This window comes from Mustela putorius, unplaced genomic scaffold, assembly GCF_011764305.1.
Source record: "Mustela putorius furo isolate JIRA1106 unplaced genomic scaffold, ASM1176430v1.1 tig00000040_pilon_pilon_pilon, whole genome shotgun sequence".
Classification (NCBI taxonomy): domain Eukaryota; kingdom Metazoa; phylum Chordata; class Mammalia; order Carnivora; family Mustelidae; genus Mustela; species Mustela putorius.
In genome coordinates this window covers 124,350-150,312 of record NW_025421261.1, presented here as the reverse complement: position 1 = coordinate 150,312, position 25,963 = coordinate 124,350, and the positions used below count along the sequence as shown (strand labels likewise).

The following is a 25,963-nucleotide window of genomic DNA, read 5'->3' as shown; positions in this document are numbered from 1 at the left end:
CGCAGGCCCCCCGCGACCCCGGGCCCGCGCGCCCGGCGCCCCCCGCCCCCCGCCCCCCGCCCGCGAGCGAGGGCCCGGCCCTGCCTGTCGCGGCGGCTTCCCTTCGGGGCGGGCGGGAGCGAGGCCCGCCCGTGGGTGTTTGTGTTTGCGTCTGCGGCCGCGGCTCGGAGGGGAAGCATCTGTGGGGGCCGCGCGCGCGCGAGTGTGTGAGTGTGTGAGTGTGTGAGCGTGTGAGTGTGTGTCCCGGCCGCGGGGAAATGGCTGCTGCCGCCGCTGCCGGGCCAGACGGAGAGAATGAGGTAGAGTGTTTTTGTGCGTCCAGCAGACCCGGAGCGCCGGGAAGAGCCGCGCGTCCCCGGGGACGTGAGGTGGGAGACGGACCGGGGCGTGTGGCCGCGCGACTCGGGACTCGGGCGGGCGGGAGGCGGCCCGGGGGCCCGGAGCGAGTGGGTGTGTGTCGGGCGTGGGGCTGACCCGCGTCGCTGCCGGCGGCCGCGGAGGTCCCGGGGTGTGTGTGCGTGTGTGGCCGGGGCCGCGCGCAGGGCCCGGGACTCCGGGGGCGGATTTCGCGCGTCCGGGACCCCGAGTGGCGCGGCCCCGCCGGCGTGGCGAGGCTCCGGAGCTCGCGGGTGGGAGCTGCCCGGCCTCAGCCGGCCGGGGACGGCGAGTGTGCGCGCGGCGGGCGCCGGGCGGCCGGGCCGGGGGAGCCGCGGGTCGGGGCCGCGCCGCTGAGCCCGGGGCCCGGCAGGAAGCGCGCCGGCCTGCAGCGCGGCCTACCCGCCTCGGCGCCCGCCTCCCGCCCGCCTCCTCGGACGCCTCCCGGGACGCCCGGCCCGCGGGGGCCCAGCGCGCTGCCTCGGGCCTGGGCAGGTGAGGGTCGGAGGCGGGACGCGCCGGTCGCCGTCGCCTCGGCCGCCTCCGCGTCTGCTGAGGAGAGGCGACGGCGTGTTTTGGCGTTGGAGCTGCCGGCGCCGGCCCGCGCCGCGGTGCGACCCGAGGGAAAGTGAATCCGAGCGGGGCCTCTCGGGGACGCGCGGCTCGAGCTCGCCGCTTCCGTCTTTCCCGGAGGCGGTGGAAGGGCCGCGGCGGGCTGCCGGCCGGCGCCGCGGACGCTCTCGCGCGGGAGTCGGAGCGCCGCTTCCGAGCGCAGCGGAGCCTGGCGCGGCGGAGGGAGCCGGGAGCCCGGCCCGCCGGCCGCCGCGCTGGGGCCGGGGCCGTTTCGTGCGTTCGGAGAGGTTAGGTCCTGCCTCCGGGGGAGAGGCGGGTGCGCGCCGCGCCGGGCGGGCCGCGGGGAAGAGGAAGTTCCCGGGGCTGTCCGCGGCCCCGACCCGACCCGGCCCGGCTAGCGGCGGCGGCGGCCGTGCCGGGGGAGCCCCGCGAGCCGTGCGCGCCGGCAGCCGGCACCCGGCTCCCCCCCGCGCCCTCCGCCCGGCCGCAGCGCGCGGACCAACAAGTGTCGCTCGCCGTGTCCGGACCCCGAGCGAGTAGCCTTTCTCGCGGAGCCGCGGTGCGCTCTCGGAGGGCCGCGGGAGAGCGGTCTGGGCGGGCCGGGGCCGTGGGGACGCGGCTGCCGGGAGGGTGCAGCGCCTCGTGGACCCAGCACGGATGCTGTTTGCGTGGGTCCCCGCTCAGCCGCTGCACCGCGCCGCCCGCCCGTGGGCGCGGACTGAGCTCGCGCCGCTGCGACCCCGGACTCACGACCCGACGACCCCTGCGGACCGCGCTCTGCCGAGTGGCCGGCAGCTCTGGCTCCGAACCCGGTGTGCCACGGCGTGCCGGGCCGCTGGCGGGGAGCGCCGGCGGAGGGACGCGGGCGAGCCGAGCGCTGTCCCCGGTGACGACTGCGGGAGGAACGGCAGAGGGGGCTGCGTGGCTGAAGGGCTTGTTTCTCAGGCTCGGAACTCTGGCTGGGCCATTTTTCTTAGCTGTTGGACCGTAGCGGCTTACCTAGTGTCTGCAGACCCCAGTCTTCTCCTCTGCAATCAGGGCATAATACATTCATAGTAGGTTGTCCGGGGGGTCGAGTGAGAAAGCACGGTTGGCGCATAGTAGATGCTTAGTTAAATATTCCTCCTCCTGCAGCCCTGGTTGCGGGCCCCGGAAAACATGGATAAGTGCACATAGCCATCTGACAGCTGTGCAATTTTATGTAACTGTCGGTTAAAAATCAAGACAATAGAACATTTCCGAGTCTTTTGGTAATCTCTAAGTTACATATAAACAACTTTTAATGTTGTAGTTTATGTCTTTCATGGAATCGAGATTGTTACTAAAGTGGCCTACTATATTAGTTTATAGAGATTATCTAGTCATACTTTTTGTTCCCCATATTTTTGAATAGGCTGTTTCTCAGTTTCACTATTTTTTATGAATTTTGACTATATACCCCTAGAAAAAATTGTTTACACCGTATGTAGCACATATAGTCCAATGCAATGAAGCATTAAAATAGATCAAGAAACTGGAATCTAATTTACCTTTAGAGATTCACAAAGAATAATGCCCCCCAGATTGCTGTGTAATTCTTTTAGTTCACATGGACTGATTTGGTAAACATAAATCTCTTGGAATATTTTCCTGAATGGTTTAAGGAAAAACCCTCAGTTTTCAATAGTTTTCCATTTTTATTCTGTGTGGAGTAGTAAATGTGCTGTTCATTTAATTTTAATTGTATTCTGATGGGGGGAAAATAATGATATGGAGTTTAGTGTAAAGGCAATGGAGAGGTTAAGAAAGGATTTTTTTCTTTTTTTCTTTGGTGAAGGCAGGGGGAAGAGAATGTGGGAGGAGTTTCATTGGGTTAAGTTTGTACTATCTCTGTTTACTAATGACACGTTTCCCAGTTAGGCCTTATTTTTATTTATATCAGCAATATTAAACTTTAAGAAAAACCTGTAAAGTACTAAAATTTTAACACTTTTGTGAAGGATAGTAGGGAGAACTTTATTAGAACACGAAATGTCATTGTTTTATTAAAGTATGTGTCTTATGAGCATGTGTGCATTTACAACAAACAGAATTATCTGCCATATGGTTGTATTTAAAGGAAGAATTCTTACCTTAAGAGTTATAGATGGTAATAAAATAAAGAAATAGATACACTGAAATTATGGATAGTTTTTAATGCTTTAAGAACTATAAAATAGAAATGAATTTTGCCTTTAGGTAGATATTAGATATTACAAATTAGACATTATGAATTACAATGTTTTAAAATACTTTGTATTTTTTCCCAAAATTTTTAATTTGGGAAATTGAGAAGATATTTCTTTGTAATCATGAAATCATGAAAATATACTGAACTAAAATATTAAGACCTGTGGACAGTAAAATTTATTAACAGTGGAACTTTTCATACTATCATTGTTTAAAGTAATTATGTTACCAAAAAATCAAGGTGGAAAATTGTTTAGATTTTAAAATTTAATGTTACTTAAAGGGCTTTTAAACAATCTTTCCAAAATAACCCTTACAAATGTCTTTAATTAGGGGGAATTGAAATACTTCAGACTTTCTGCATGTATTACTTTGGATAATGCTAATTAGGTAATAAATACACCAGAATTTCAGTGGCTTAACAGATGTAAGTTTGTATTTTGCTCACTTGTAACAGTTCTCTGCAGGTGTTCCTGGTTAGCAGGCTTGTGGCTTTCCTCCATGTGGCGTTTGAGGGACCCACACTCCTTAACATCTATGGCTTTGGCATTCTTTAGGGCCTTGGAGCCTTGCATGTTACTTACAGGCCATTTCTTAAGAACTACCAGACTTAAAGGGACAAACATCTGCCCACATATGACTGGTGAGAATATGTCTCAGAGCCTTATTTGAATGCGAAGGGGATGGGAATGTAGTCCCCAGATGGTGGACAGCTTAGGGCATTTCATGATGTTGTTTTAGAGGGTAGCATATATTTATGAAATTATGTCAGAAAGGTGAGTTATAATCCTTAAAAATTGCTTTCCATCTTCAAAGAGTAAAGCTGGGGCTGTGGAGGTGGGAGGGTAAGAGAAGGAAGGAGTTAAAGCCACAAAGGAGGAAGAGCTGTCTTCTATGAGTTTGAAGGACAAGTGAAATCTACCTCTTTAAGGATACAGATTTTATGGAGAACGTAACAGTTGGATTTTATAACCTTCAGTAGGTCTCTCCTTTACTATCTAGCTATCAACTGTCATTGTGATCTACTGGGTTCTGGCTCTTTGAGTTTTTCTCTTTGTACTTTGAAATCAGTTGACCTCGAATTTCAGTTTCTGGTTTAGGGTTTCATGGGAAACACGGTTCTGAATTTTCACTTTCTCTCTAAGATAAATTATTATTATTACTTTATATTTTAAGGAAATATTTAGGTGGACCAAACTTGTTTTGTTGTTTGCTGTAGCTGTATTTATAATTCTAGAGTCATTTTATTTTAAAGATATAATTTATTTATTTGACAGAGATCACAAGTAGGCAGAGAGGCCGGCAGAGAGAGAGGAGGAAGCAGGCTCCCTGCTGAGCAGAGATGAGGGGCTCAATCCCAGGACCTTGGCATCCCAGGATCCTGACCTGAGCCGAAGGCAGAGGCTTTAACCCACTGAGCCACCCAGGCACCCCTCAAGAGTCATTTTAATTAATATATGTGAGACTTCCCTGAGAACAATAAAATCAAGTAAACAACAAAGGTTTAATTATTAACTTGTGCTGCTGTTTCATGATAAATGCTACAACTTTCTTTGATTAACTGCGCTAACAGGGAGCCTCTAATATATTAAATGAATTTTATCTCTGGACAACTTTAATTTTAATTGAATCATAACTTATTCTTTCATTACCTAGCATTATTATAATGTGAAACCTTAGCTCTATGTTCTCCTTCACTTATTTTTATTCTAACAGTTTGGTTAAGGATCTGAGGAGTTTAATATATATCTGTATTCCTCCAAAGGAAGATTTTTGAGTAGTCTTGTTAACTTCTTCATGGTACAGATTGTTAATATTTTGTATTTTGAAAACTGACGCCCTTATTTGAGGGCCCATTCCATATCCATTATTATACTCGGTTCTAAAGTATGAAAGAAGTAGAAGACTCTTGCAAAGCTTGTAGGTTATGCGGAAAGGAGATAAAACAATTTAGTTATTTCAAAAACAATGAATGAACAAACCCAAGTCTCTACAGTATAAACTGTTTGTAGACATTCTGAGAGGGAGTAACATGAAATGGAATGGTGGGTGGGTCAGGGACTACTTAAAAAATTGAGAGGTTTTTTTTTTTTTTTTTTGTAACAGCTTTTTTGAGATAGAATTCACTTAAACCATAGAAGTTGCCCATTTAAAATATGTAACTCAGTGGTGTTTAGTATATTCACAGTTGTGCAGCCATCATCTTAATTTTAGAACGTTTATATCCCTGAGATATATAAATCCTGTATCCTTTAAGAGTACCCTCCCGTACTCCTGTACTGCCATACCCTTATTTCTAGGCAATCACTGATTTGCTTTCTGACTATATATGCCTATTCTGAACATTTTGTACAAATGGAATCTTAACGTAATGTCTTTTATTACAGGCTTGTTTCACTTACCCCATTTTCACGGTTTCTTTTTTCTTTCTTTTTTTTTTTTAAGATTTTATTTATTATTTGACAGGGATGACACAATGAGAGAGGGAACACAAGCAGGGGGAGTGGGAGAGGGAGAAGCAGGCTTCTTGCTGAGCAGGGAGCCTCATGCGGGGCTCAATCCCAGGACCCTGGGATCATGACCTGAGCCTAAGGCAGACACTTAATGACTGAGCCACCCGAGTGCCCCCATTTTCAAGGTACCTCATTCTTTTTATGGCTGCATAATGTGCCATCATACGGATATATATTACATTTTGTTTATCAGCTAATGGACATTTGGGTTATTTCTACTTTTTGGCTATTCTGAGTAATTCAGTTATGAACATTCATAGACAAGTTTTTGTGTACATAGTTTCAGTTCTTTTGGGCATATGCCTAGGAATAGAATTGCTGGATTGTATGTCTCTATGTTTATTTTCTCTTTCTTTACTTTTTAAAGATTTTACTTTTTTGGTAATCTCTGCACTTAGTGTGGGGCTCAAACTCACAACCCTGAGATCAGGAGTCACATGCTCTACAGACCAAGCAAGGCAGGTGGCCCATGGTGCCTCTTGTGTTTAAACTTTTGAGGAACTTGTGTTTCCCAAAGCACCCTCACCATCGCACGTCCCTACCAGCAGTGCATGAGGGCTCCAGTTTCTCCACATCCTTGCCAACATTTGTTACTATCTTTTTGATCAAGGCTCTCCTCGTGAGTGTTAGGTAGTATCTCATTGCAGTTTTGATTTTCATTTCCCTGAAGAAGCTTAGTGTCTTTTCATTTGTTTATTGGCCATTTGTACATGTATTTTTTGAGAGGTATGTATTCAGATCTTTTGCCCATTTTTTAATTGTTTGTTGTCTATCTTTTGATCACCGAGTTGAAAGAGTCTTTTATATATTACAGACACAAATATTATAGATACAAATATTTCCCCAACTTGGTGAGTTATCCTTTCACTTCCCTGATGATGTCTTTTAAAGAATAGAAGTTTTAAATTTTGAAGAAAGTCTAATTTTTTGTTGCTTGTGCTTTTGATGTCATGTCAAAGAAATTATTTACTAATCTAAGATCATAGAGAGATATCCTTCTGTGCTAAGAGTTTTTCATTTTTAAAAAAAGTTTTTATAATTTTTTAAAAAAGATTTATTTATTTTATTTGAGAGAGAGGCAGTGAGAGAGAGCATGAGTGAGGAGAAGGTCAGAGGGAGAAGCAGACTCCCCGTGGAGCTGGGAGCCTGATGCGGGACTCGATCCTGGGACTCCGGGATCATGACCTGAGCCGAAAGCAGTCGTCCAACTAACTGAGCCACCCAGGCGTCCCAGTTTTTATAATTTTTTTTTTTTTAAAGATTCCATTTACTCACTTGACACAGAGAGATCCCAAGTAGGCAGAGAGGCAGGCAGAGAGAGAGAGGGGGAAGCAGGCTCCCTGCTGAGCAGAGAGCCCGATGTGGGACTCAATCCCAGGACCCTGGGATCATGGCCTGAGCTGAAGGCAGAGGCTTTAACCCACTGAGCCATCCAGGTTCCCCCAGTTTTTATAATTTTTTATAAAGATTTTTATTTATTTATTTGACAGAGAGCGAGCACAAGTAGGCAGAGAGGCAGGCAGAGAGAGAGGGGGAAGCAGGCTCCCCGCTGTGCAGATAGCCTGACAAGGGGCTCCATCCCGGGACCCTGAGATCATGACCTGAGCCGAAGGCAGAGGCTTAACCCACTGAGCCACCCAGGCGCCCCGAGTTTTTTAGTTTTAACAAATATTTAGATTTTTTATCCATTTTGAGTTAATTTCTGCATATGACCTGATGTAGGGAGTCTAACATTGTTTTTTTCATATAGATACCCAGTCCCAGTACCATTTGTGGAAAAGACTGTTCTTTGCCTATTTAATTGCCTTGTCATTTCTCTCAAAAATAAATTAACAATAAACAGAAGGTTTATTTCTGGACTTAGTTTTATTCCATTGATCTCTTTGATTTTCCTTATACCAAGTACTGTCTTGACCACTGTAGCTTTGTAATTGAGAAGGGAGAGTCCTCCAAATTTGTTCTTTTTAAAGATGGTTTTGGCTGTTTAGGGTGTTTCCTATTTCCATATGAATTTCAGGATCACCTTGTCAATTTCTGCAAGGAAGCCAGCAGGAATTTTGATGGCAGTTGTGTTAAATCTGATCAATTTGGGGAGCATTGCCATCTTAATGATACTAAGTCTTCCTACTTGCAAACATGGGATCTTTCCATGTATTTATTTTCTTTGATTTCTTTCAACAGTATTTTACAGTTTTTAGAGTCTAAGTTGCTGCTTTATTCCTAAATATTTTATTCTTTTAGATGCTATTATAAATGGAATTGTTTTCCTAATTTTTTAAAGGGGTTCATTGCAAGTGTATAGAAATACAATTGATTTTTGTCTGTTGATCTTGAATCTTGCAACCTTGCTGAACTTGTTTATTAGGTCTAATATTTTAGTTCATCCCATGGCATTTTCTGTGTAACAAGGGTCATTCCACCTGTAGATATTTTTTACTTCTTTTCCAATCTGGATGTGTTTTATTTCATTTTCTTACCTAACTGACTTGGCCGAAACCTCCATTACGTTGTTGAAAAGAAGTGTGAAGAACAGGATATTCTTGTGTTGTTCCTGATCTTGGGGGAAAGCATTAAGGCTTCCACTATTAAGTATGAGGTTAGCTGTGGGGTTTTCGTAGATGCTCTTTGTTAGGTTGATGACGTTCTGTTTCTCGTTTGTTGAGTATTTCTCTCATGAAGGGATCCTGGGGTGTTAGGGTTGAGTTTTGAGGGAAGGATGAAGGAGGGGATTACAAAATTGAAGATGCTCTGTCAAGTCATGTGGTAGGTAATAATGCTTAACTTGTTTGAGCAAGAGGAGCTAGCTTTCACCACCTCCTTTGCCCGCTCCCGGATTGCCTCCCTTCCCTGCTCCTTTAGTGTCCCCTAAAGTGTCTGCCTTCCCATTGCAGTTCTATATGTATGGACGGACGCATGTGCCATCCGTGTGTGCATTTGGAGATCTCTTAATTTAAAGATTTTTATGGATAATTCAGCTTTCTTGAGTAGTGGAGAATATTGTTTCTTTTGAAAAACATTTAATAAAAACTGTGGTTTTTTTCTGATTACATTGATAGCTAGTTTGGTGGGAGACACAGTTAAGCAGAAAACTAAATCATAAATGAAGAACTACTCATAGAATTAAAAAGATGGAAACACGTTTTTGTAATTATTGAGTGTATGGTTAATGAAGAAGTCCATATATACCATGAATCTGACTGTTAACTTTTTCCCAAAATATTTCAGCATGAATGGTTTTGTTTTTTAAGTTTTCTAAAAAAACTTGATAGCTTTCTTGAGAAATTCTATTCTGCAAAATAAGGTTATATTTCATTTGAAGTGGTGATTACCCTTTAATTTTTGGAACTTTAATTGTGTACATTCTGCTTATATGTATGTGTGTGTGTGTATATATATATATGAGTGTGTGTGTGTATATATATTTTAGATTTTATTTATTTATTTGACAGAGATCACAAGTAGGCAGAGAGGCAGGCAGAGAGAAGGAAGCAGGCTCCCTGCCGAGCAGAGAGCCCGATGCGGGGCTCGATCCCAGGACCCTGAGATCATGACCTGAGCCGAAGGCAGAGGCTTAACCCACTGAGCCACCCAGGCGCCCCCAGATTAGAAAAAATATTTTGAAAAGATTTCTTTCTCTCCGTGTTATACGTTGCAGAAGTTAAATAATTTTGGGTTAGCTAAGAGTCTTCCTGTTTACAAGTCAGAATTAGAAAGTGGTAATAGATTTTTTGTTTTGTATTTATTCTCTTTTGCAGCAGGATGTATTTCATTTTTTTTTTAGACCACATTAAAATCTCATTACAGATTAAAATTTATTTTTATTTTTTTTGACGAAGTGAGTGGTTCACTTTGTTCTGTTAGGGACTCATTCATACTGAACAGATGCCAGGTATTTTGGGGCGTTCATATTGTTTATTTTTTAAATTTTTATTATTTTTTTTAAGATTATTTATTTATTTATTTGATAGCGAGAGAGAGAGTGACAGGGGAGAAGGTAAGAGGGAGAAGCAGACCCCTCATGGAGCTGGGAGCATGATGCAGGACTTGATCCCGGGATTCCAGGATCATGACCTGAGCCAAAGGCAGTCGCTCAACCAACTGAGCCACCCAGGTACCCGTTTCATATTGTTTATTTATTTATTTATTTTTTAAACATTTTTTTTTTAAAGATTTTATTTATTTATTTGACAGAGAGAAATCACAAGTAGATGGAGAGGCAGGCAGAGAGAGAGAGAGGGAAGCAGGCTCCCTGCTGAGCAGAGAGCCCGATGCGGGATTAGATCCCAGGACCCTGAGATCATGACCTGAGCCGAAGGCAGCGGCTTAAACCACTGAGCCACCCAGGCGCCGCCATATTGTTTATTAACAGAAGAAAATAGTGACACTAATTGGTGACACAAAGTTGAAGTTATAGCACTTTATCTTCTTATATTCATCTTTTGCAGAGAGAACCTCTGTAATCTTACAGTTTAGAATTTTTTTCCCTTCCCATGTTACTTAAATAGATTCCCTAAATGAGTAACATAGATCAGTTATGTAATACCAGTTAACAAATACTACTAAGAGAATAGAACTAAATATAGGGATACTAACTGTAATGTCTCTCTGTGCAATGACTTTCTTGAGATCTTTATGTATATATTCATTGTTGTCTGATCATAATGTTTATATTTAAAACCAAAAAACTGGCAAGAGTGTTTGCTGCTGTAGGTTCCTGTCAGTGCAGTCTTCTGTGATTTATGAAATAATATATTGTGAATATACAGAATATACAGAATATGATCTTGAAACAGCACAAGGATTTTAATCACTTTAAAGTATATCTTACTTAATAAATATTAAGTTTGTACTGGCTACCAGCAATTGCATTCAGGGTTCTTGGCAATAAGGTTTGGAATTTAATCTTTATTTTTATTTTTTAAAAAAATGTTTTAAAAAATTTATTTGACAGACAGAGCTCATAAGTAAGCAGAGAGGCAGACAGAGAGAGAGGGGGAAGCAGGCTCCCCACTGAGCAGAGGGCCTGATGTGGTGCTTGATCTCAGGACTATGAGATCATGTCCTGAGCCGAAGGCAGAGGCTTAACCCACTGAGCCACCCAGGCACCCCTGGAATGTAATCTTTTTTTAAACTAAGAAATGGAACAGATATTTATTGGATTGCTGAGATCTAAGGATTGTGAAAAGCCATCTGCCTTCCTTAAAATAGTAATCTGAATTAGTTTTCATGAAAATCCTGTGGAGTATTATTATCATTCATTAGGTGGTTAATAATGTGAGCCCCTGGATCCTTCACTTCCTAGCTCTTGGGGAAACTCCCTTCTCCATATTTCAGTTTGCTCATGTGTAATGGGGAGATAATAATAGTTCTTATCTTGCAGGGTTGTTGTGAGGATTAAATCAAGTCTTTCTATAAGGTGCTTAGAACTGTAGTATGTGTTTCATCCAAAGTAAAAAACAAAGCTTAGAACAGAATATAATTTAGCCATTTATGTTTCTTATTACTAAGATCCATACAAGTTAAATAACAAGTCCTAAGTCTTGGTGAAATCAATATTTAGAATAGGATTTGTTTGACTCCAAAATACTTACTCTTACACTACTTATAAGGGATCTAAGCCCCAATAAATAGAAAGTCTAAGCAAAATATGCTAATTAACAAAGACCATTAAGTGCTGTATCATAATCTACGAGGATGAAGAGGAGGTAGAAGTTATCTCTCCTTTATGGTCAGGAGGAGGAAGGAAAGGGAGAAGGGAGTGGAACACTGCAGCATCCTTGCTTGTTCTCCCAGCATCCATTATTGCTTCTTTAACTTCTGCTTCTTTGTATACACTGTCAACAGAGAAATCCTTGCAAAATTCATTTTTAAGTTTTCTTAAAATCTTAACTCTTAAATATTTAAGTGTTCTTAAAATAGTAATAGTTACTATTTTTTGGTTGGATCCTATGTGCTAAGGACAGGAGTTGGTGTTACGTAAAGGGCCTTACATAGACTTTGGTCTTGTGGGTCACATTAAGATCTCTGTCCTATATTCTTTGTTTTTTATTTTTTGTAGTTTTAATTTTTTTTTTTTAACCATACTTTAGATCGTAAAACCATTCATTGCTGGCAAACCAAGCTGTAGTTTGCTAACCTCTCTACTAGGAGATTTACATGAATTCTTGTTAGAATCCTGGAAAAATTTATATTATTAACCCCTGTTTTATAGTTGAGCATACTGAAGCTCAGAGAGGCAAATTTTATGAAATGCACATAACAAGGACATGACAGAGCTCAAATTCAGATTTAGGTCTTTGGAATTCCTAAACCTGTGTACTTTCCAGGATAACCTGCTGCTGCTTATTTTTTTTAGAAGGAAGTGGAGATTTCATAGGATTATGTGTAAAACCCATCATGATCTTGTCCTACTGTACTTCTCCAGTTTTATCATTTTATTACTTCTCTCTCCTGAACATACTTCCTAGGCTCGCCATACTGAGTGAGTTACAGCTTGGTCTATGGTTTTATGTGCCTACAGTACTTTACACGTGATGACCTCACTGACTTTTTAAATAATTTACCTTATATTATTCCTACTTGAGGAATCTTGCCTGATGATCCTTCCAGTCTTTGTTTTATGTTCTTTCTCTGTGCTTTCCTGGCATCTTGTGCATTCCTTTTTCATAACCCTTGGCTTCTGTTTCTACTTTTCCATTAAACTGTGAGTTTTTAAGGGGGGAGATAACTCCATGTGTAGCCCAACTGTTTGTAGGGGTTAAACCCCTACTATGTATTAGTGTACCAAGTGTTTAGTATATAGAAGAGTCTTAGTTACTATTACTAAATGAATGAATAATCAAATGGGAATGCAAATGGTAGAAATGACATCAACAAATATGTAGTAGGAGAAAGGCCAACTCCAGCTTCAAGTATGAGAAGGGAATTTAGTTAATTTCTGGTTAACTTCCAGAGCTTCAGGGACAACAAGGAGGCTGATAAGGCAAATTGGAACCTGATCATTAGGGAGGGGTTTGAATGCCTAGGTGAGGAATTTTAGTTTTATCCCGTGTTCAACGCTAGAGCAGTGGGTGGTCTTTTACATCTATAAATTGAGGTTCTCTTACTAAAGCCTGACTTGTTATAATGTTGTTTTAGATGATACTTTATGGAACATAGCAGTATATTACTTTTGATTAATAGTGAGTGCAAGTATGGTTCTAGAATCTCATAATTACCAATATGACTGTTAAATGCACTGGTAGCACTGAGTGATTTTGAGCAGGTTGGTGGCAGTTTGGAATAACTCTTTAAGAAGATTATATGGTTGAGGTATGCAGAATCAGTTGAGATTAGAATGGAAGGAGGGAAGGTCTTTTTTTAAAGAATTAAAATGTGAAGTGATAAGTCATGAAATCTCTTCTCAGTTGGGATAGCTAGAGCTTTTAATAAAGGGACAGTGGTGATTCAGTATGAAGGAAGAAGTCAGAGATGACTGAGAAACCAGAAGACAATTTGGGAGAGACAATTTGGGGAAGAAAATTATGGATTCTGTTAGACAAATTAATTAAAATTGGGATGATTTCTGTTTTTCCCTGGATTTAGGCACTAATTGCTTTATGCCTGAATAATTAGAATATCCTCATGATTGGTGGCCCTTCCTGTCTCTAATGGATGAGTGGTATATTTGGATAATAGGTGAATGTTTGGTGGCATGGACCCTTTGGCAGACTGGAGAAAGCTGTGGAGCCTTTTTAGAATAATGATTTTAAGTGAATGAAAGAAAATAAGATTAAAAAGGAACCTGTTACATTAAAGTAGTAAAATTTATAAAAAAAACTGTGATATATGTGCCTCTTTATCAATACATTTAAATTGCAAGATCTAGTAGTGAGTATAATAACATAAATTTGAAGTAGTGGTATGTACGGATGATATTTTGAGATATGTGTAACAACTGTAATGTGAAACGAAAATATAACTTGTGTTAGTGACCAAAATCACAGGTACTGCTAATATCACGGCAGGTATCTTAGCTCTAATTAAAAGTGCCTGGGTGGCTCAGTGGGTTAAAGCCTCCGCCTTTGGCTCAGGTCATGATCCCAGGGTCCTGGGATTGAGCCCTGCATCAGGCTCTCTGCTCAGCAGGGAGCCTGCTTTCCCCCCTCTCTCTGCCTACTTGTGATTTCTCTCTCTCTCTGTCAAATAAATAAATAAAATCTTTAAAAAAAAAAAAGAGGTACTACATTTTCAATTGACATTAATGAAAATGGTGATGTAATTTATTTCTTATGCAAATTTATAGATTTCCTGAGGTTTACAGACCCCTTAGTTTAGCAGTCTTTGCTTGTATTTTCTGGTTTCCATCTATTTTATGTATTTTTGTTATAGTACTGCCCCCCCCGAGCAATATTTTTTCATGTCTGCTTTTGGAAATACGTGTCCTTATATAAAAAAATACTGAAGAGCATAATTTCCTTGTCGTTCTATCTCATTGCAATTAAGACCGTTAGTAGTATTGAACCATTGTCTGTTTCTGGGCAATATGTGTATATAACCCAAAAACATGTATAAGTAGAATGATTCTGTATACTGATTTTTTACATTTGTTTTCTGATTTAACAGCATATTACAGTCATTTTTTTCCATCAATAGATGTGCCTCATGCTTTTAAAAAGTTTTAAGCATTTTTAAAAAGTGAGAGATCACCATTTTAAAAATCACTGTTTTAAAATATATACTTCAGTGGTTTTAGTATTTCACTGTGTTGTGAACCATCACTATTTTTTTTTCTTTTTTGGGTGAACCATCACTATTAATTCTAGAACATTTCCATCATCCTCAAAAGAAACCTTATCCTTATTAGCAATTCTTTTTGGCCTATTTATTCATCTGCTGGCAACCACCAGTCTACTTTTCCTCTTATGGATTTGCCTATTCCAGGCCTTAAATATAAACGGAATCATACAATATGTGACTTTTTGGGTCTGGCTTTGTTTCACTTAGTGTAATGTTTTTAAGATTATTTCATGTTGTAGCATGTAATAGTATTTTTATGGCTGAGTAATATGCCATCATATGGGTATATCATATTTCGTTCATCTGTTCATTAGCTGTTAGGGTTGTTTCTACTTTTTGGTAATTATAAATAATTCTGCTATGAACATTCATGTACACATTTTTGTATGGACATCTGTTTTCAGTTCTCTTGGGTATATACCTGAGAGTGTAATTATTGTATCGTACGGCAGTTCTATTTTAATTTTTTGAGAACTGACAAACTTTTTCACAGCAGCAGTGGCAGCATTTTACATTTCCACACATTATGCTTTCTAAGGGCTGAAATGTAATTCATTTATTGATGTCCTATAATTCAGTCCCCTACTGATTGGCAATTTATTTCCTTATCTTGGACAATCATCAACACTAATGCAGAGAAAAGATTCATATATACACTTCACATTTACTTGTTTATTTATTTTTATTTATTTATTTATTTTTAAGAGGGAGGGGGCCTTAGAGGGGAAGGGAGAGAGAGTATCTTAAACAGTGTCCACACTAAGCATGGGGCCCAGTGTGGGCTTGATCTCACAACCCTGAGATCATGACCTGAGCCCAAATCAAGAGTCAGATGCTCAACTGACAAAGCCACATAGGCTCCATTTCCACACTTTTTTAAAGGATAAATTTCTAGATGTGGACTTGCTGGATTTAAATGATTGCACATTAAAATTTTGATATATCTTGTTGGGTTACCCTTTAGAAATGTATAGAACTGTATTCACATCAGCTGTGTAATGGGTGCCTGTTTCCCCACACTTATATTATTAATCTTTCCTATTCTTATAATAAAGTCATATGTTTTTTAAAATTTGCAATTATTTGATTAATTGGGTGGTTGTATTTCTTTTCACTTTTTTTGAGCCAGTCTTTTTTGTGGTTTGCCTGATCATGACCTTTACTCCCAATTTTTCTATTGGGGTATTTACATTTTTTTCTTATTGATTTGTAAAAGTTGTTTATATTTTTAGAAACATTACCTCATTTATCCATTATAAATACTACTGAGACTTTACTCCCATTTCCTTTTGATCTTCTGACTGTATGACTTGGCTCTTTGCCTTACAGACATTAATTTTTTTTTGTATCATTTAATCTGTCATTCTTTTGTTTTTATGGTCTTGAACTTTAGAAAAGTTTTCTGCACTCCAAGATTGAAAGATTATTATTCTGCATTTTCTGCTATATATGTTTAGAATTAAATTTGTCACAGTTTAGTAGAAGAATCTTGAATGTTGTGGTTGGAGTCATGTGTTTAGTCACTTATGAATGACACAGTATGAAGTGTTGGATATTTTACAACCTTTCTGGTCTTTGGTTTCCTTACTGGTAAAGTGGGAATTAATAACACGTTTTAATTTTAGTGACGTTAAATGTGATAATGTGTGCATATCATCTAGCACAGTATTTGAACACAGGCTGGGCATTTGATACATGTTTTCTTACCTCTCCCACTCAAATTCTGTTCCTTCAACCTACTTATAATCTGATTGGGAAGATGGGAGAGGGCAGGTTTTAAGGAGTAGAGGGTGGTCCTCAGTTTTTAAAATCAGAGAAATTATACAGGATGAGTTGACTAAAAAGCGGATTGAAAATTGTTTTGTAATATTGAAGTCATTTATGGGTTTTTTTTTGTCATTTATGTTTAAGAATAAGAGTTTCCATTGGAGAACCATATTTTAATAGGGTGAAGACTAAATAAAGCCATATGGGACATTATCCATAATTATTTATATCTTAGAAAAATAGTTGCAACTCTTCCTTTTTATTTCATTGTTAGGATGCTAATAAGAGGACAGGGATAGGAGTACTAATACATAGTATATGTATATGTGTATAGACAAGTTATAGACAAGTTATAAATTATAAACAAGTTTTGGTCATTTTTACTCTTAGAGTTACAGTACTCTTGGCACATTTCAGTTAATCCATCAGACCGGTCAGATACTACCTCTCCATTTTTATTTTATTTTTCTTGGTAGGCCCTTAGGGAATTTGTACACATTTTTTATTAAGTTATAATAATTTGTGAACAGTGTAGAATATCCTTCATGTATTTTAGAAGGAGATGGGAAATACATAAATGTTTATAATAATCGTTTACATTTTTCTAATCTTTCCTAGATGATAAGGTTTTTAGGGCAGTGAACACTGTTCTAATAATTGAAATAATGGATATTTGACATATTTATAATGCATTTTTTTGACAAATGTTTATAAAGCATTGCACTTTTCTCTTTTTATAAAATAACCTCAAAATAAAGTTTTAAAAATTGCTAATAATAACATTCAGTTTTTTTCTCAAGTGGAGAAAGAATAGACATAGATTATATATAATTGGGGTTTTTTTTTTTTTTTAAGATTTTATTTTTTATTTTACAGGCAGAGATCCCAAGTAGGCAGAGCAGCAGGCAAAGAGAGAGGGGGAAGCAGGCTTCCCGCAGAGCAGAGAGCCCGATGCAGGGCTTGATCCTAGGACCCTGAGATCATGACCTGATCCGAAGTCAGAGGCTTTAACTCACTGAGCCACCCAGGCGGCCTTGTAATTGGGTTTTAGAAAATGGTATCAAATTCTATTCCTTGACTCTGGGGAGCTTCCTAGTATGTTGCAAGTATCCTGTCCTTATTTTGTCAGCTTCAAAACAAGAAGGAAATTCTGTATTGGTTAGTTTAGGAAGAAGGTAATGAATTTAAGTAACAAAACAGGAAATTTGTTTCTCTGTGACCTTTGAGTTTGTGAAGTTGGCATTTTGACTGTAGGATTGAAATTGAGAAGAGTATTATATTTAGTTTGCTTTGTTGCTTTTGCAGAGTTATCTACCTGCCAGGAAAAAAAGTAGGAATCCAAGTTAAAGACTCTGCTACCTTTGTGGGAAATGATGAACAATACTCTTCCTTTTGCTGACAAAATCTGGGTATCTATGTTTTACAATGGCTGGTTTTTGCTTTCACATAGAGCCAAAGTATCCTTTTCCTGGAACCAAGCTGGACTGAAAGCCTTTGTAAGTTCTTATTCTTTATCCTTTTAAGCAACTATTTTAGGAACTATTTTAAAGCTGACACCCCTTCCCTTCCAACCTTTTCCGCTTAGTACAAAGCACCACTTTCTTGGCAGTCATTTGTGAGTAGAGTGGTACTCTCCTAGGCATTTATGCTTGCCAGAAAGTTAAGGATTAGCTCTATTGTTTGATGCTATCTGTTTGGGATCAATGTGAGTCAGCATTGGCTCTGCCTTTTAAATTCTTTCATGATTAAGATGCTGGCACCTTGGAACCCTTTCCTGGATGGAGCTTTACTTGGTGCCTTATCAAGTTTTAGAATTTGGTTACTAAGGTTTTTCTGTTTTACTCTGCTATTTTTTTCTTCTTTTTTCTCTCTGTTCTCTCTCTTTTTAAAAAATAGGCTCCATGCCCAGCTTGGAGCCCAATGTGGGGCTTGAACTCATGACCCTGAGATCGAGACCTGGGCTGAGATCAAGAGGTAGATGCTTAACTGAGCTGTCCAGGCACTCCTACTCTGCTATTTTTAATGGAATTTTGTACATTTAGATATGGCTTTTACAGATTGTAAACCCTGGCTCTCAGATATATCAAACTAGTTTTAACACCTTTTAAGTGTGTATCTTACTGAGTATATCTGATGCTTAAGCATTGTTGTTATGTGGTTCAGGTCAAAAGTATGGGATAGTTACTTTGGTTACTTGCAGACTTTCATATCAGTCAAGATTTAAAGACTTAATTATTTTCTAAATAAATAGAAAAGCTAAATAATTAGAAAACCTGTTCATTATGAAGAGAGATTCATTAGTTAAATTCTTAGCTTTTGGTACTATCAGATTCCGTTTTGTAGCAACAAAAACCAGTTTTGTGGATGAGGGTTTATATTTTCTTGATGCATATTTTTAGTTTATACACACATGATTTTTTGCTTCTATAAATAAACTCAAGACTTTATATTTGTGAAATATTAAATTCTTTGGTTTTATTTATCAGTAGAGAGGGGAAGCCCCTGAAATTAGAAGGTAGGAGATGGAAAAAAAGTGTATTTTGTATGAAGTATTAGAATGTTACTTTAGTATTTTTTTTTCCCAAATTTGAACAGGTTGGTTGAGTCCAATTTTTCTAGTGGATTTGTCAGAGTTGGTAAGAAGTCTCAGTTGTTGATGTGCTTGCTTTCTAACAATCTAGCTTATCTAGGTGATCTGTGATCTTTTTACAGCTGCCCTTGCAATTTGTCTCCGAGTCTGAACATATTTACTCTTGACATATTTACTCTTTGTTTATAGCAGCAAAGATGTTTTCATTTCTGGTAGGTTTGAACACGCTGCTGTGGATTCTTGTTTATGCATCTTTTAGTTTGCATAGCAAGTTGATTTAGAATACTTTTCTTTGGTTAGGACTTCTTACTGATTAGCAGTTTTAGGAGAATGCTTGAAGTAAATTTTCTGATATTAATTGTAGATGTCCTTGTGAATATAGTGCTCTTGCTTTTGTTTTTGCCTTCTCCCATTTTAGTAGGTTTACTGTAGGCAAGAAAATTCAAATGAGGATTTGCAGCAGTCGGATACAGTGACCTTTGGTGATCCCTATGCTAAGGAGAATGCTGGAGGCTAGACAAATGACTTTCCATGTTTATCCTTGAACACATGCCAGATGTGTTGGATAGCTCTGTCTTGACTACATAATAGCATCTCGAGTATGTAACAGGGTGGAAACTTTGTTCTCTATCTGTGGTTTTTTTCTTGCTTGCCTGGATATTTTATAGCTGTCTTGTTAAGAGGGATGTGAATATACTCTTGGAGTTAGGCTGACAGTGAATTTGGAGGATAGGCGTACAAATAGAAAAAAATCCCAAACCATTTTTTCTTGTTTATTTTATATCTGCTTTAGTGAGGAAGTAGGAAATGAAAAAAAGGAACTGCTAGTGTGAGAATTTATTAGAGAAATGGGCAAGTGGTTTCTCTTGTATTTTCTCTAAGTTTGTTGAGTTGTCAGCTGCACAGTAATAGGTGTCCTATTTACAGATCCTCCTTCTTCTCTAACATGAGAGATGATGAAAACTCCTACAACGTAGGATAGTTGTGATTATTGGTGAATTAATAATGCATGAAAATTAATAGATGGTACTTTTCTTGAGTTAATTATTGTATGTGGTATGAGGTAAAGGTTGTGGCTTCTTTGCTTGAATATGGCAGTCTGGTTGTTCCAGTACTGTTTATTAAAGATTCCCCTTTCCCTTATTGAATTGCCTTGGCACCTTTGTTGAAAAATTAATTGACCTTATATATGTGAATTTACTTTTAGACCCTATTCTGTTCTCTTTATCTGTTTTTCTTTTTGCTAATATCTCATTGCCATGATTACCATAGCTTTATAGTAGCTCTTGAAGTCAGGTAGTATAAACTTTTAATTTTGATTTTACTTTTCAAAGTTGTTTGCCTATTCTAGGTCCTTTATACTTCCATATACATTTTGTTTTTATTTATTTATTTTTAAGATTTTATTTTTAAGTAATCTGTACGCCCAGTGTAGGGTTTGATTTCATGACCCTGAGATCAAGAGTTGCTTTCTCCACTGACTGAGATAACCAGGATAACATCCTCCATTTACATTTTAGAATGAGTTTGTCAATTTCTGCAAAAATTACATGCTGGGATTTGGTTGAAGTTATACTGAATCTGTAGATCAGTATGGGAAGAATTAACATTTTTTTTTTTAAGATTTTATTTATTTATTTGACAGAGATCACAAGTAGGCAGAGAGGCAGGCAGAGAGAGGAGGAAGCAGGCTCCCTGCTGAGCAGAGAGCCCAGGACCCTGAGATCATGACCCAAGCTGAAGGCAGAGGCTTTAACCCACTGAGCCACCCAGGTGCCCCAAGAATTAACATCTTAACACTGTTGAATCTTCTGTTCTGTGAAGATGATGCATGTCTCCATTTATTTAGCTCTTTAATTTTTGTCAGTATATGTTATAGTTTCCAGTGTTGAGACTTTGCAAACTTTTTTTTTAAAATCTGAATATAGTTGACACAATGTTCTATTAGTTTCAGGTGTATAGCCTAGTGATTTTATAAGTTTTATGGATTATGCTATTTTTCCACATTTCTTTTCATATTAATCCCCAAGTATTATATAATTTTTGATGCAAAATAGTATTTAAAAAATGTGTTTCTGGGGCACCTGGGTGACTCAGTTGGTTAAGTATCAGACTTTTTTTTTTTTAAAGATTTTATTTATTTATTTGACAGAGATCCCAAGCAGGCAGAGAGGCAGGAAGAGAGAGAGAAGGACGCAGGCTCCCCGCTGAGCAGAGAGCCCGATGCGAGACTCGATCCCAGGACCCTGAGATCATGACCTGAGTGGAGGGCAGAGGCTTTAACCCACTGAGCCACCCAGGTGCCCCAAACCAGTCTTTTTTTTTTTTTTTTTTTTTTTTCAATTTATTTGACACACAGATCACAAGTAAGCAGAGAAGCAGGCGGAGAGAAAGGAGGAAGCAGGCTCCCCGCTGAGCACAGAGCCCTATGCAGGGCTCCATCCCAGGACCCTGGGATCATGATCTGAGCCAAAGGCAGAGGCTTTAACCATTACACTGAGCCACCCAGGTGACCCAGTATCAGACTCTTAATCTTAGCTCAGGTCTTGATCTCAGGCTCATGAGTTCAAGCCCTTGTGTTGGGCTCCATGCTCTTTGTGAAGTCTACTTTAAAAATCAGTTTCTGGTTGCTTGTTACTTTAAATAATATAGATTTTGGCGGGAAATACTAAATAACTTATTAGTTCTTGAATCTTTTTTGTAGTTTCCATAGGCTTTTCTATATATACACAAACCCGTTGTCTGAGATCTAAGATGAGTTAATTCTCCTCTGGGCTAAATGCCTTTTATGCTTTTTTCTTGTCTAATTGTGTGGGCTAGAATATTCAGTACAAAGTTGAAAAGAAGTGAGGGCAGACATCCTTGCTTTGTTCCTTATTTTAGCAGGAAAGCATTTAGAGATTAACGGTTAAGTATGATGAGACCTGTAGTTTTTTTGTGTGTTTTTTTTTTTTTTTAAGATTTTATTTATGTATTTGTTAGAGAGACAGTGAGAGAGGGAACACAAGCCAGGGATTGGGAGAGGGAGAAGCAGGCTTTCTGCTGAGCAGGCAGCCAGATGTGGGGCTTGATCCCCAGACCTAGGGATCATGACCTGAGTCTAAGGCAGAGGCTTACCCACTGAGCCACCCAGGCCTCCCCCTTTATTATTTAAATGAGAGTTCTTATTAAAAAGGAATAGTAGTTAGATTTTTCAAAATGCTTTTTAATCTGAATATTAGTGGATTATATTGATTTTTTATAACTTTTTCTTTTAATTTTACTTACTTGACACACAGAGATCACAAGTAGGGAGAGAAGCAGGCAGAGGGAGAGAAAGGGGAGGAAGCACGCTCCTTGCTGAGCAGAGAGCCTGATGCGGGGCTCGATCCCAGGACCCTGAGATCATGACCCGAGCTGAAGGCAGAGGCTTAACCCACTGAGCCACCCAGGTGCCTCTGTATTGATTTTTTTTAAATGTTAGCCCTTGTTTTCCTGAGATGATCACAACTTGGCATGATGTAATCCTTTTTATAGATTTTATTTGCTAAAATTTTATAAGAACATTCCATGTGCTATCTGGTTTTGATATTATATAATATTCACTTCCAACTTTATGGAAGAGCCTGTGTAGAATCATATTGTTTCTTCCTTAAAGGCTATCCAAAGTTGAAAACCACTGGACTGTATATGATCATCTGTTTCTGTTTGTAAAATTTTAATTCCTTTCTCACTCATAAAGAGCAACTCATGTCTTATTACTTGATGAATGAACCTCCTTGGAGATGGAGAAGAAAGAAGTAAGTTAAGTTTTGCTTGCTAAAGCATGGAGCAAGTTGATGTTTGATTCGAATGATTTCAAGGAACTGTGAGGAGAGGGAAGTCAGGGTTTCATAGACTTCGTGGTATGCTAAGTGTTGGCTTGGGCTGGATTGAAAGAGCTAGTTGCTAATTTTTCAGGAATTTTGCAAGGCAATTATCGAATCCAACCTATTAGAAATTAAATTATGTAACATAAAATTAAGCCATATTAGAAACAAATCCTGAAAACTCATCATTTTCTACTTATTTTGCTATATTTTACTGTTAAAATTTTTAGGTTACTTTTTTCTGAAATCAATATGATGATATGTTAGTAGGCATCCTGTTAACAGCTTGAAACCTGCCTTTCAAAATAAGGGTAATTTTGTACCACAAAACCACATGGAGGTATTTGCACCACAGAAATAGACACATGCTACAAATAGAGATTAAATTGTTGATTGTCTAGTCTTAAGAAAGTGACAAGGAAATATTAATAATCCAGTTTATTATTTTTCATGTATCAGTACAAATCAGTTATGTTTTTAGGAATGAAGAAAATGTGCACATTATAAAATTTTATTTGAATTAAGATTATTGAATAATTGAGGGGCGCCTGGGTGGCTCAGTGGATTAAGCCGCTGCCTTCAGCTCCAGTTATGATCTCAGGGTCCTAAGATGGAGCCCCGCGTTGGGTTCTCTGCTCAGCAGGGAGCCTGCTTCCTCCTCTCTCTCTGCCTGCCTCTCTGCCTCCTTGTCATCTCTCTCTGTCAAATAAATAAATAAAATCTTAAAGAAAAAGAATTCTCATATTAAAAAGATTATTGAATAATTGAAAAATGAATACATAGTGAAGTGTTTTTGGTACTATGTTATTAAAACACCCTTTTAAAAATAATGTTTTATGTTTTAGTTGTGTGTATGTATCTATATTCTGGGAAGACTATGGTTTTGAATCTCTAAAAACATTTAGCATTTCCTTTAGATGCAGTACTTTTCAGTTTTAAAAAAGTACTGTTATATACATACATACATACATACATATGTAACATGGTATTTTTATATATATTCATATATATAAATGAATGATTTATAGAGGAAAATATACTACATTCATAGGAAAAAGCTTTAGGAGAATATTATGGGTATAACAGATGAATAAACCTTAGAGAAATTGTATGCCATAGTATTACTTCTGTGGCTTTAGGCTTTTAATAACTAAACATTTCACAAAAATACTTAAAAATACTGTCTTTGATCAAAGAAAATATGGATGTTTAAATGGACAGTGATCACTTTACATAACTCATTAATTGTGAATCTAAGTTCTTTTTAAATTACCTTTCTTATTGGCAGAATTCCTTTTATCTTTGTATTTTTTTATCTTTGTATTTTTTAGAGTACAAGATTGTTATTTATCTTGAATTTTTGCAGGTGTCTGTAGGTAATACATAGCTTTCTCGGTATTGATAACATGCTAAGATGAGCAGTCAAGCCATAGCAAGATATAGAGGAGGCTTATATGCGTATTACTAAGTGAAAGAAGCTGGTCTGATAAGGCTAGATAATGTATGATTCCAGCTACATAACATTTCTGGAAAAGGCAGAACAGTAGATGCAGTCAAAAGCTCAGTGGTTGCCAGGGATTAGAGGGGAGGGAGGGATGAATAGAGCACAGAGGATTTTGAGGGCAGTGAAATCATTCTGCACGGTGTTACAGTTGTAGTTGTCATCATAGATATGATGCCATCCATAGGATGTAAAATAGCAAGAGTGAGCCCTTTTGTAAACTATGAACTTTGGGTGATGATGTGTCAGTAAAAGTTCATTGATTGTAACAAATGTACCACTCTGGCGCTGAATGTTTATAGTGGGGGAGGTTTTACCATGTGGGGGACAAGGAGAGCTTATGGGAACTCTCTAGTTTCTGCTCAATTTTGCTGTGAACCTAAAACTGCCCTAAAAAATGAAGTTTATTAATTAAAAGTCCTTTCTTTGTATTATAAGAACAATACATTAACAATGTATAAAAGTGAATATAACTAAATAAAAATTACCCATAATCCTATCATTCTTTCCTACCTCTTTTCATACCTGTTGCTACACAATTTGTGTGTGTGTGTGTGTGTGTATGTTGTTTCTTTACAAAGATGGGGTTATGGTATATGCAGTCAGTTTTTGTTTTGAGTTAGTGATACATCTTGAATGCTTTTCCATATACTTAGATGTTCAACGATTTTTAAAAATTGAATTAGGGCCCATCCATAACTGGAGAATAGAGTGTTCTGGTTTATGGAGAGATGCTTTTTACTAAATAAAGATTACCAGTTTTCTGGTTAGGCTACAAAAATATAAATATCCACACTATACTGATTGCAACTTAATGTTTTTCTTTGGGATTATTTATTGCAGACTGTAAATTAGCACAGATGGTAGGTGTTAGAATCAACTGATAGAATCTTGGGTAAATAATTTTTGTAGTATTTTATATTTTATGTAACTCTGAAAAACTCATTGCTTAAGTCCATGTGTTTAAATAAATAATAGAATTTTCAGGTAGTTGTTAAAGGAAACTTCTAGTAGTTATTATCAACACGAAATAGTTATTACCAAATTACTGGTATATTGGAAGCTAGTTCTTATCTTTAAAGCAAGGAGAATAATTGGCTAAAGTTAATTGTACTAACATTGTATCGAATATATAACCTTTTCGTTACTCTTCTACATATTTTTGTCACCATTTTGAAATGACTGGCATCACTTCCTAACCATCACTGGAGAGTTATTTTTCACTTACTCATACCAGAACTGTCTCCTAAAGAATATGGGGTTTTATTATTTGGTATATTTCTTGTACTCTAATTCCCCATCTTAAAAGAGAATCATGAGGCAACTGAATTTTAGGAATTTTTTTTTCTCTTAAGGCAGTTCATTTGTCTACCTTAGTTTTATGGAACTGAATTGTTGTATTTGATGTATTTATGTATAAAAATTAAATTGCAGTGTCTTTTATTAAGTAAGTATTAATTTAGACATTTTATGTTTTTAATGCAACCATTTGTGTATACATTATAGTGTTTTTCATTAAATAAATGTTAATTCTGAAGTTTTTTTTTTTTTTTAAAGTTTGATTTATTTGAGAGAAAGAGCACAGAGTGAGTGAAAACACAAGTCAGGGGAGAGGGAGAGGGAGAAGCAGGCTCCCCAATGAGCAGGGAGCCCAACATGGAGCTCAATCCCAGGATCCTGGGAATATGATCTGAGCCCCAGGCAGATGCTTACCTGAGTGAGCCACCCAGGTACCCCTAATTCTGAAATTTTTTTTTATTAATTTTTTATTTTTTATAAACATATATTTTTTATCCCCAGGGGTAGAGGT

The 25,963-nt window shown here is 38.7% G+C and overlaps 1 protein-coding gene across 5 annotated transcripts in view; it reads left to right on the top strand.

Annotated features, from left to right (window-relative positions):
- The window catches only part of CNOT6L (CCR4-NOT transcription complex subunit 6 like), a 117,296-nt gene that overhangs the window by 199 nt on the left and 91,134 nt on the right, over nucleotides 1-25,963 (top strand). The window contains exon 1 of one of the 5 annotated variants that reach the window (XM_045087792.1): nucleotides 132-299. The exons of 1 other annotated variant lie outside the window; for it this stretch is intronic. In XM_045087792.1, coding sequence (XP_044943727.1) covers nucleotides 295-299 — 5 coding nt within the window. In that variant the 5' untranslated portion in view covers nucleotides 132-294. Of the gene's footprint in view, nucleotides 1-131; nucleotides 369-848; nucleotides 871-3,371; nucleotides 3,800-25,963 lie in introns of those variants that run through there. 3 more of the 5 variants (XM_045088150.1, XM_045089190.1, XM_045088494.1) reach the window with 3 other exon arrangements.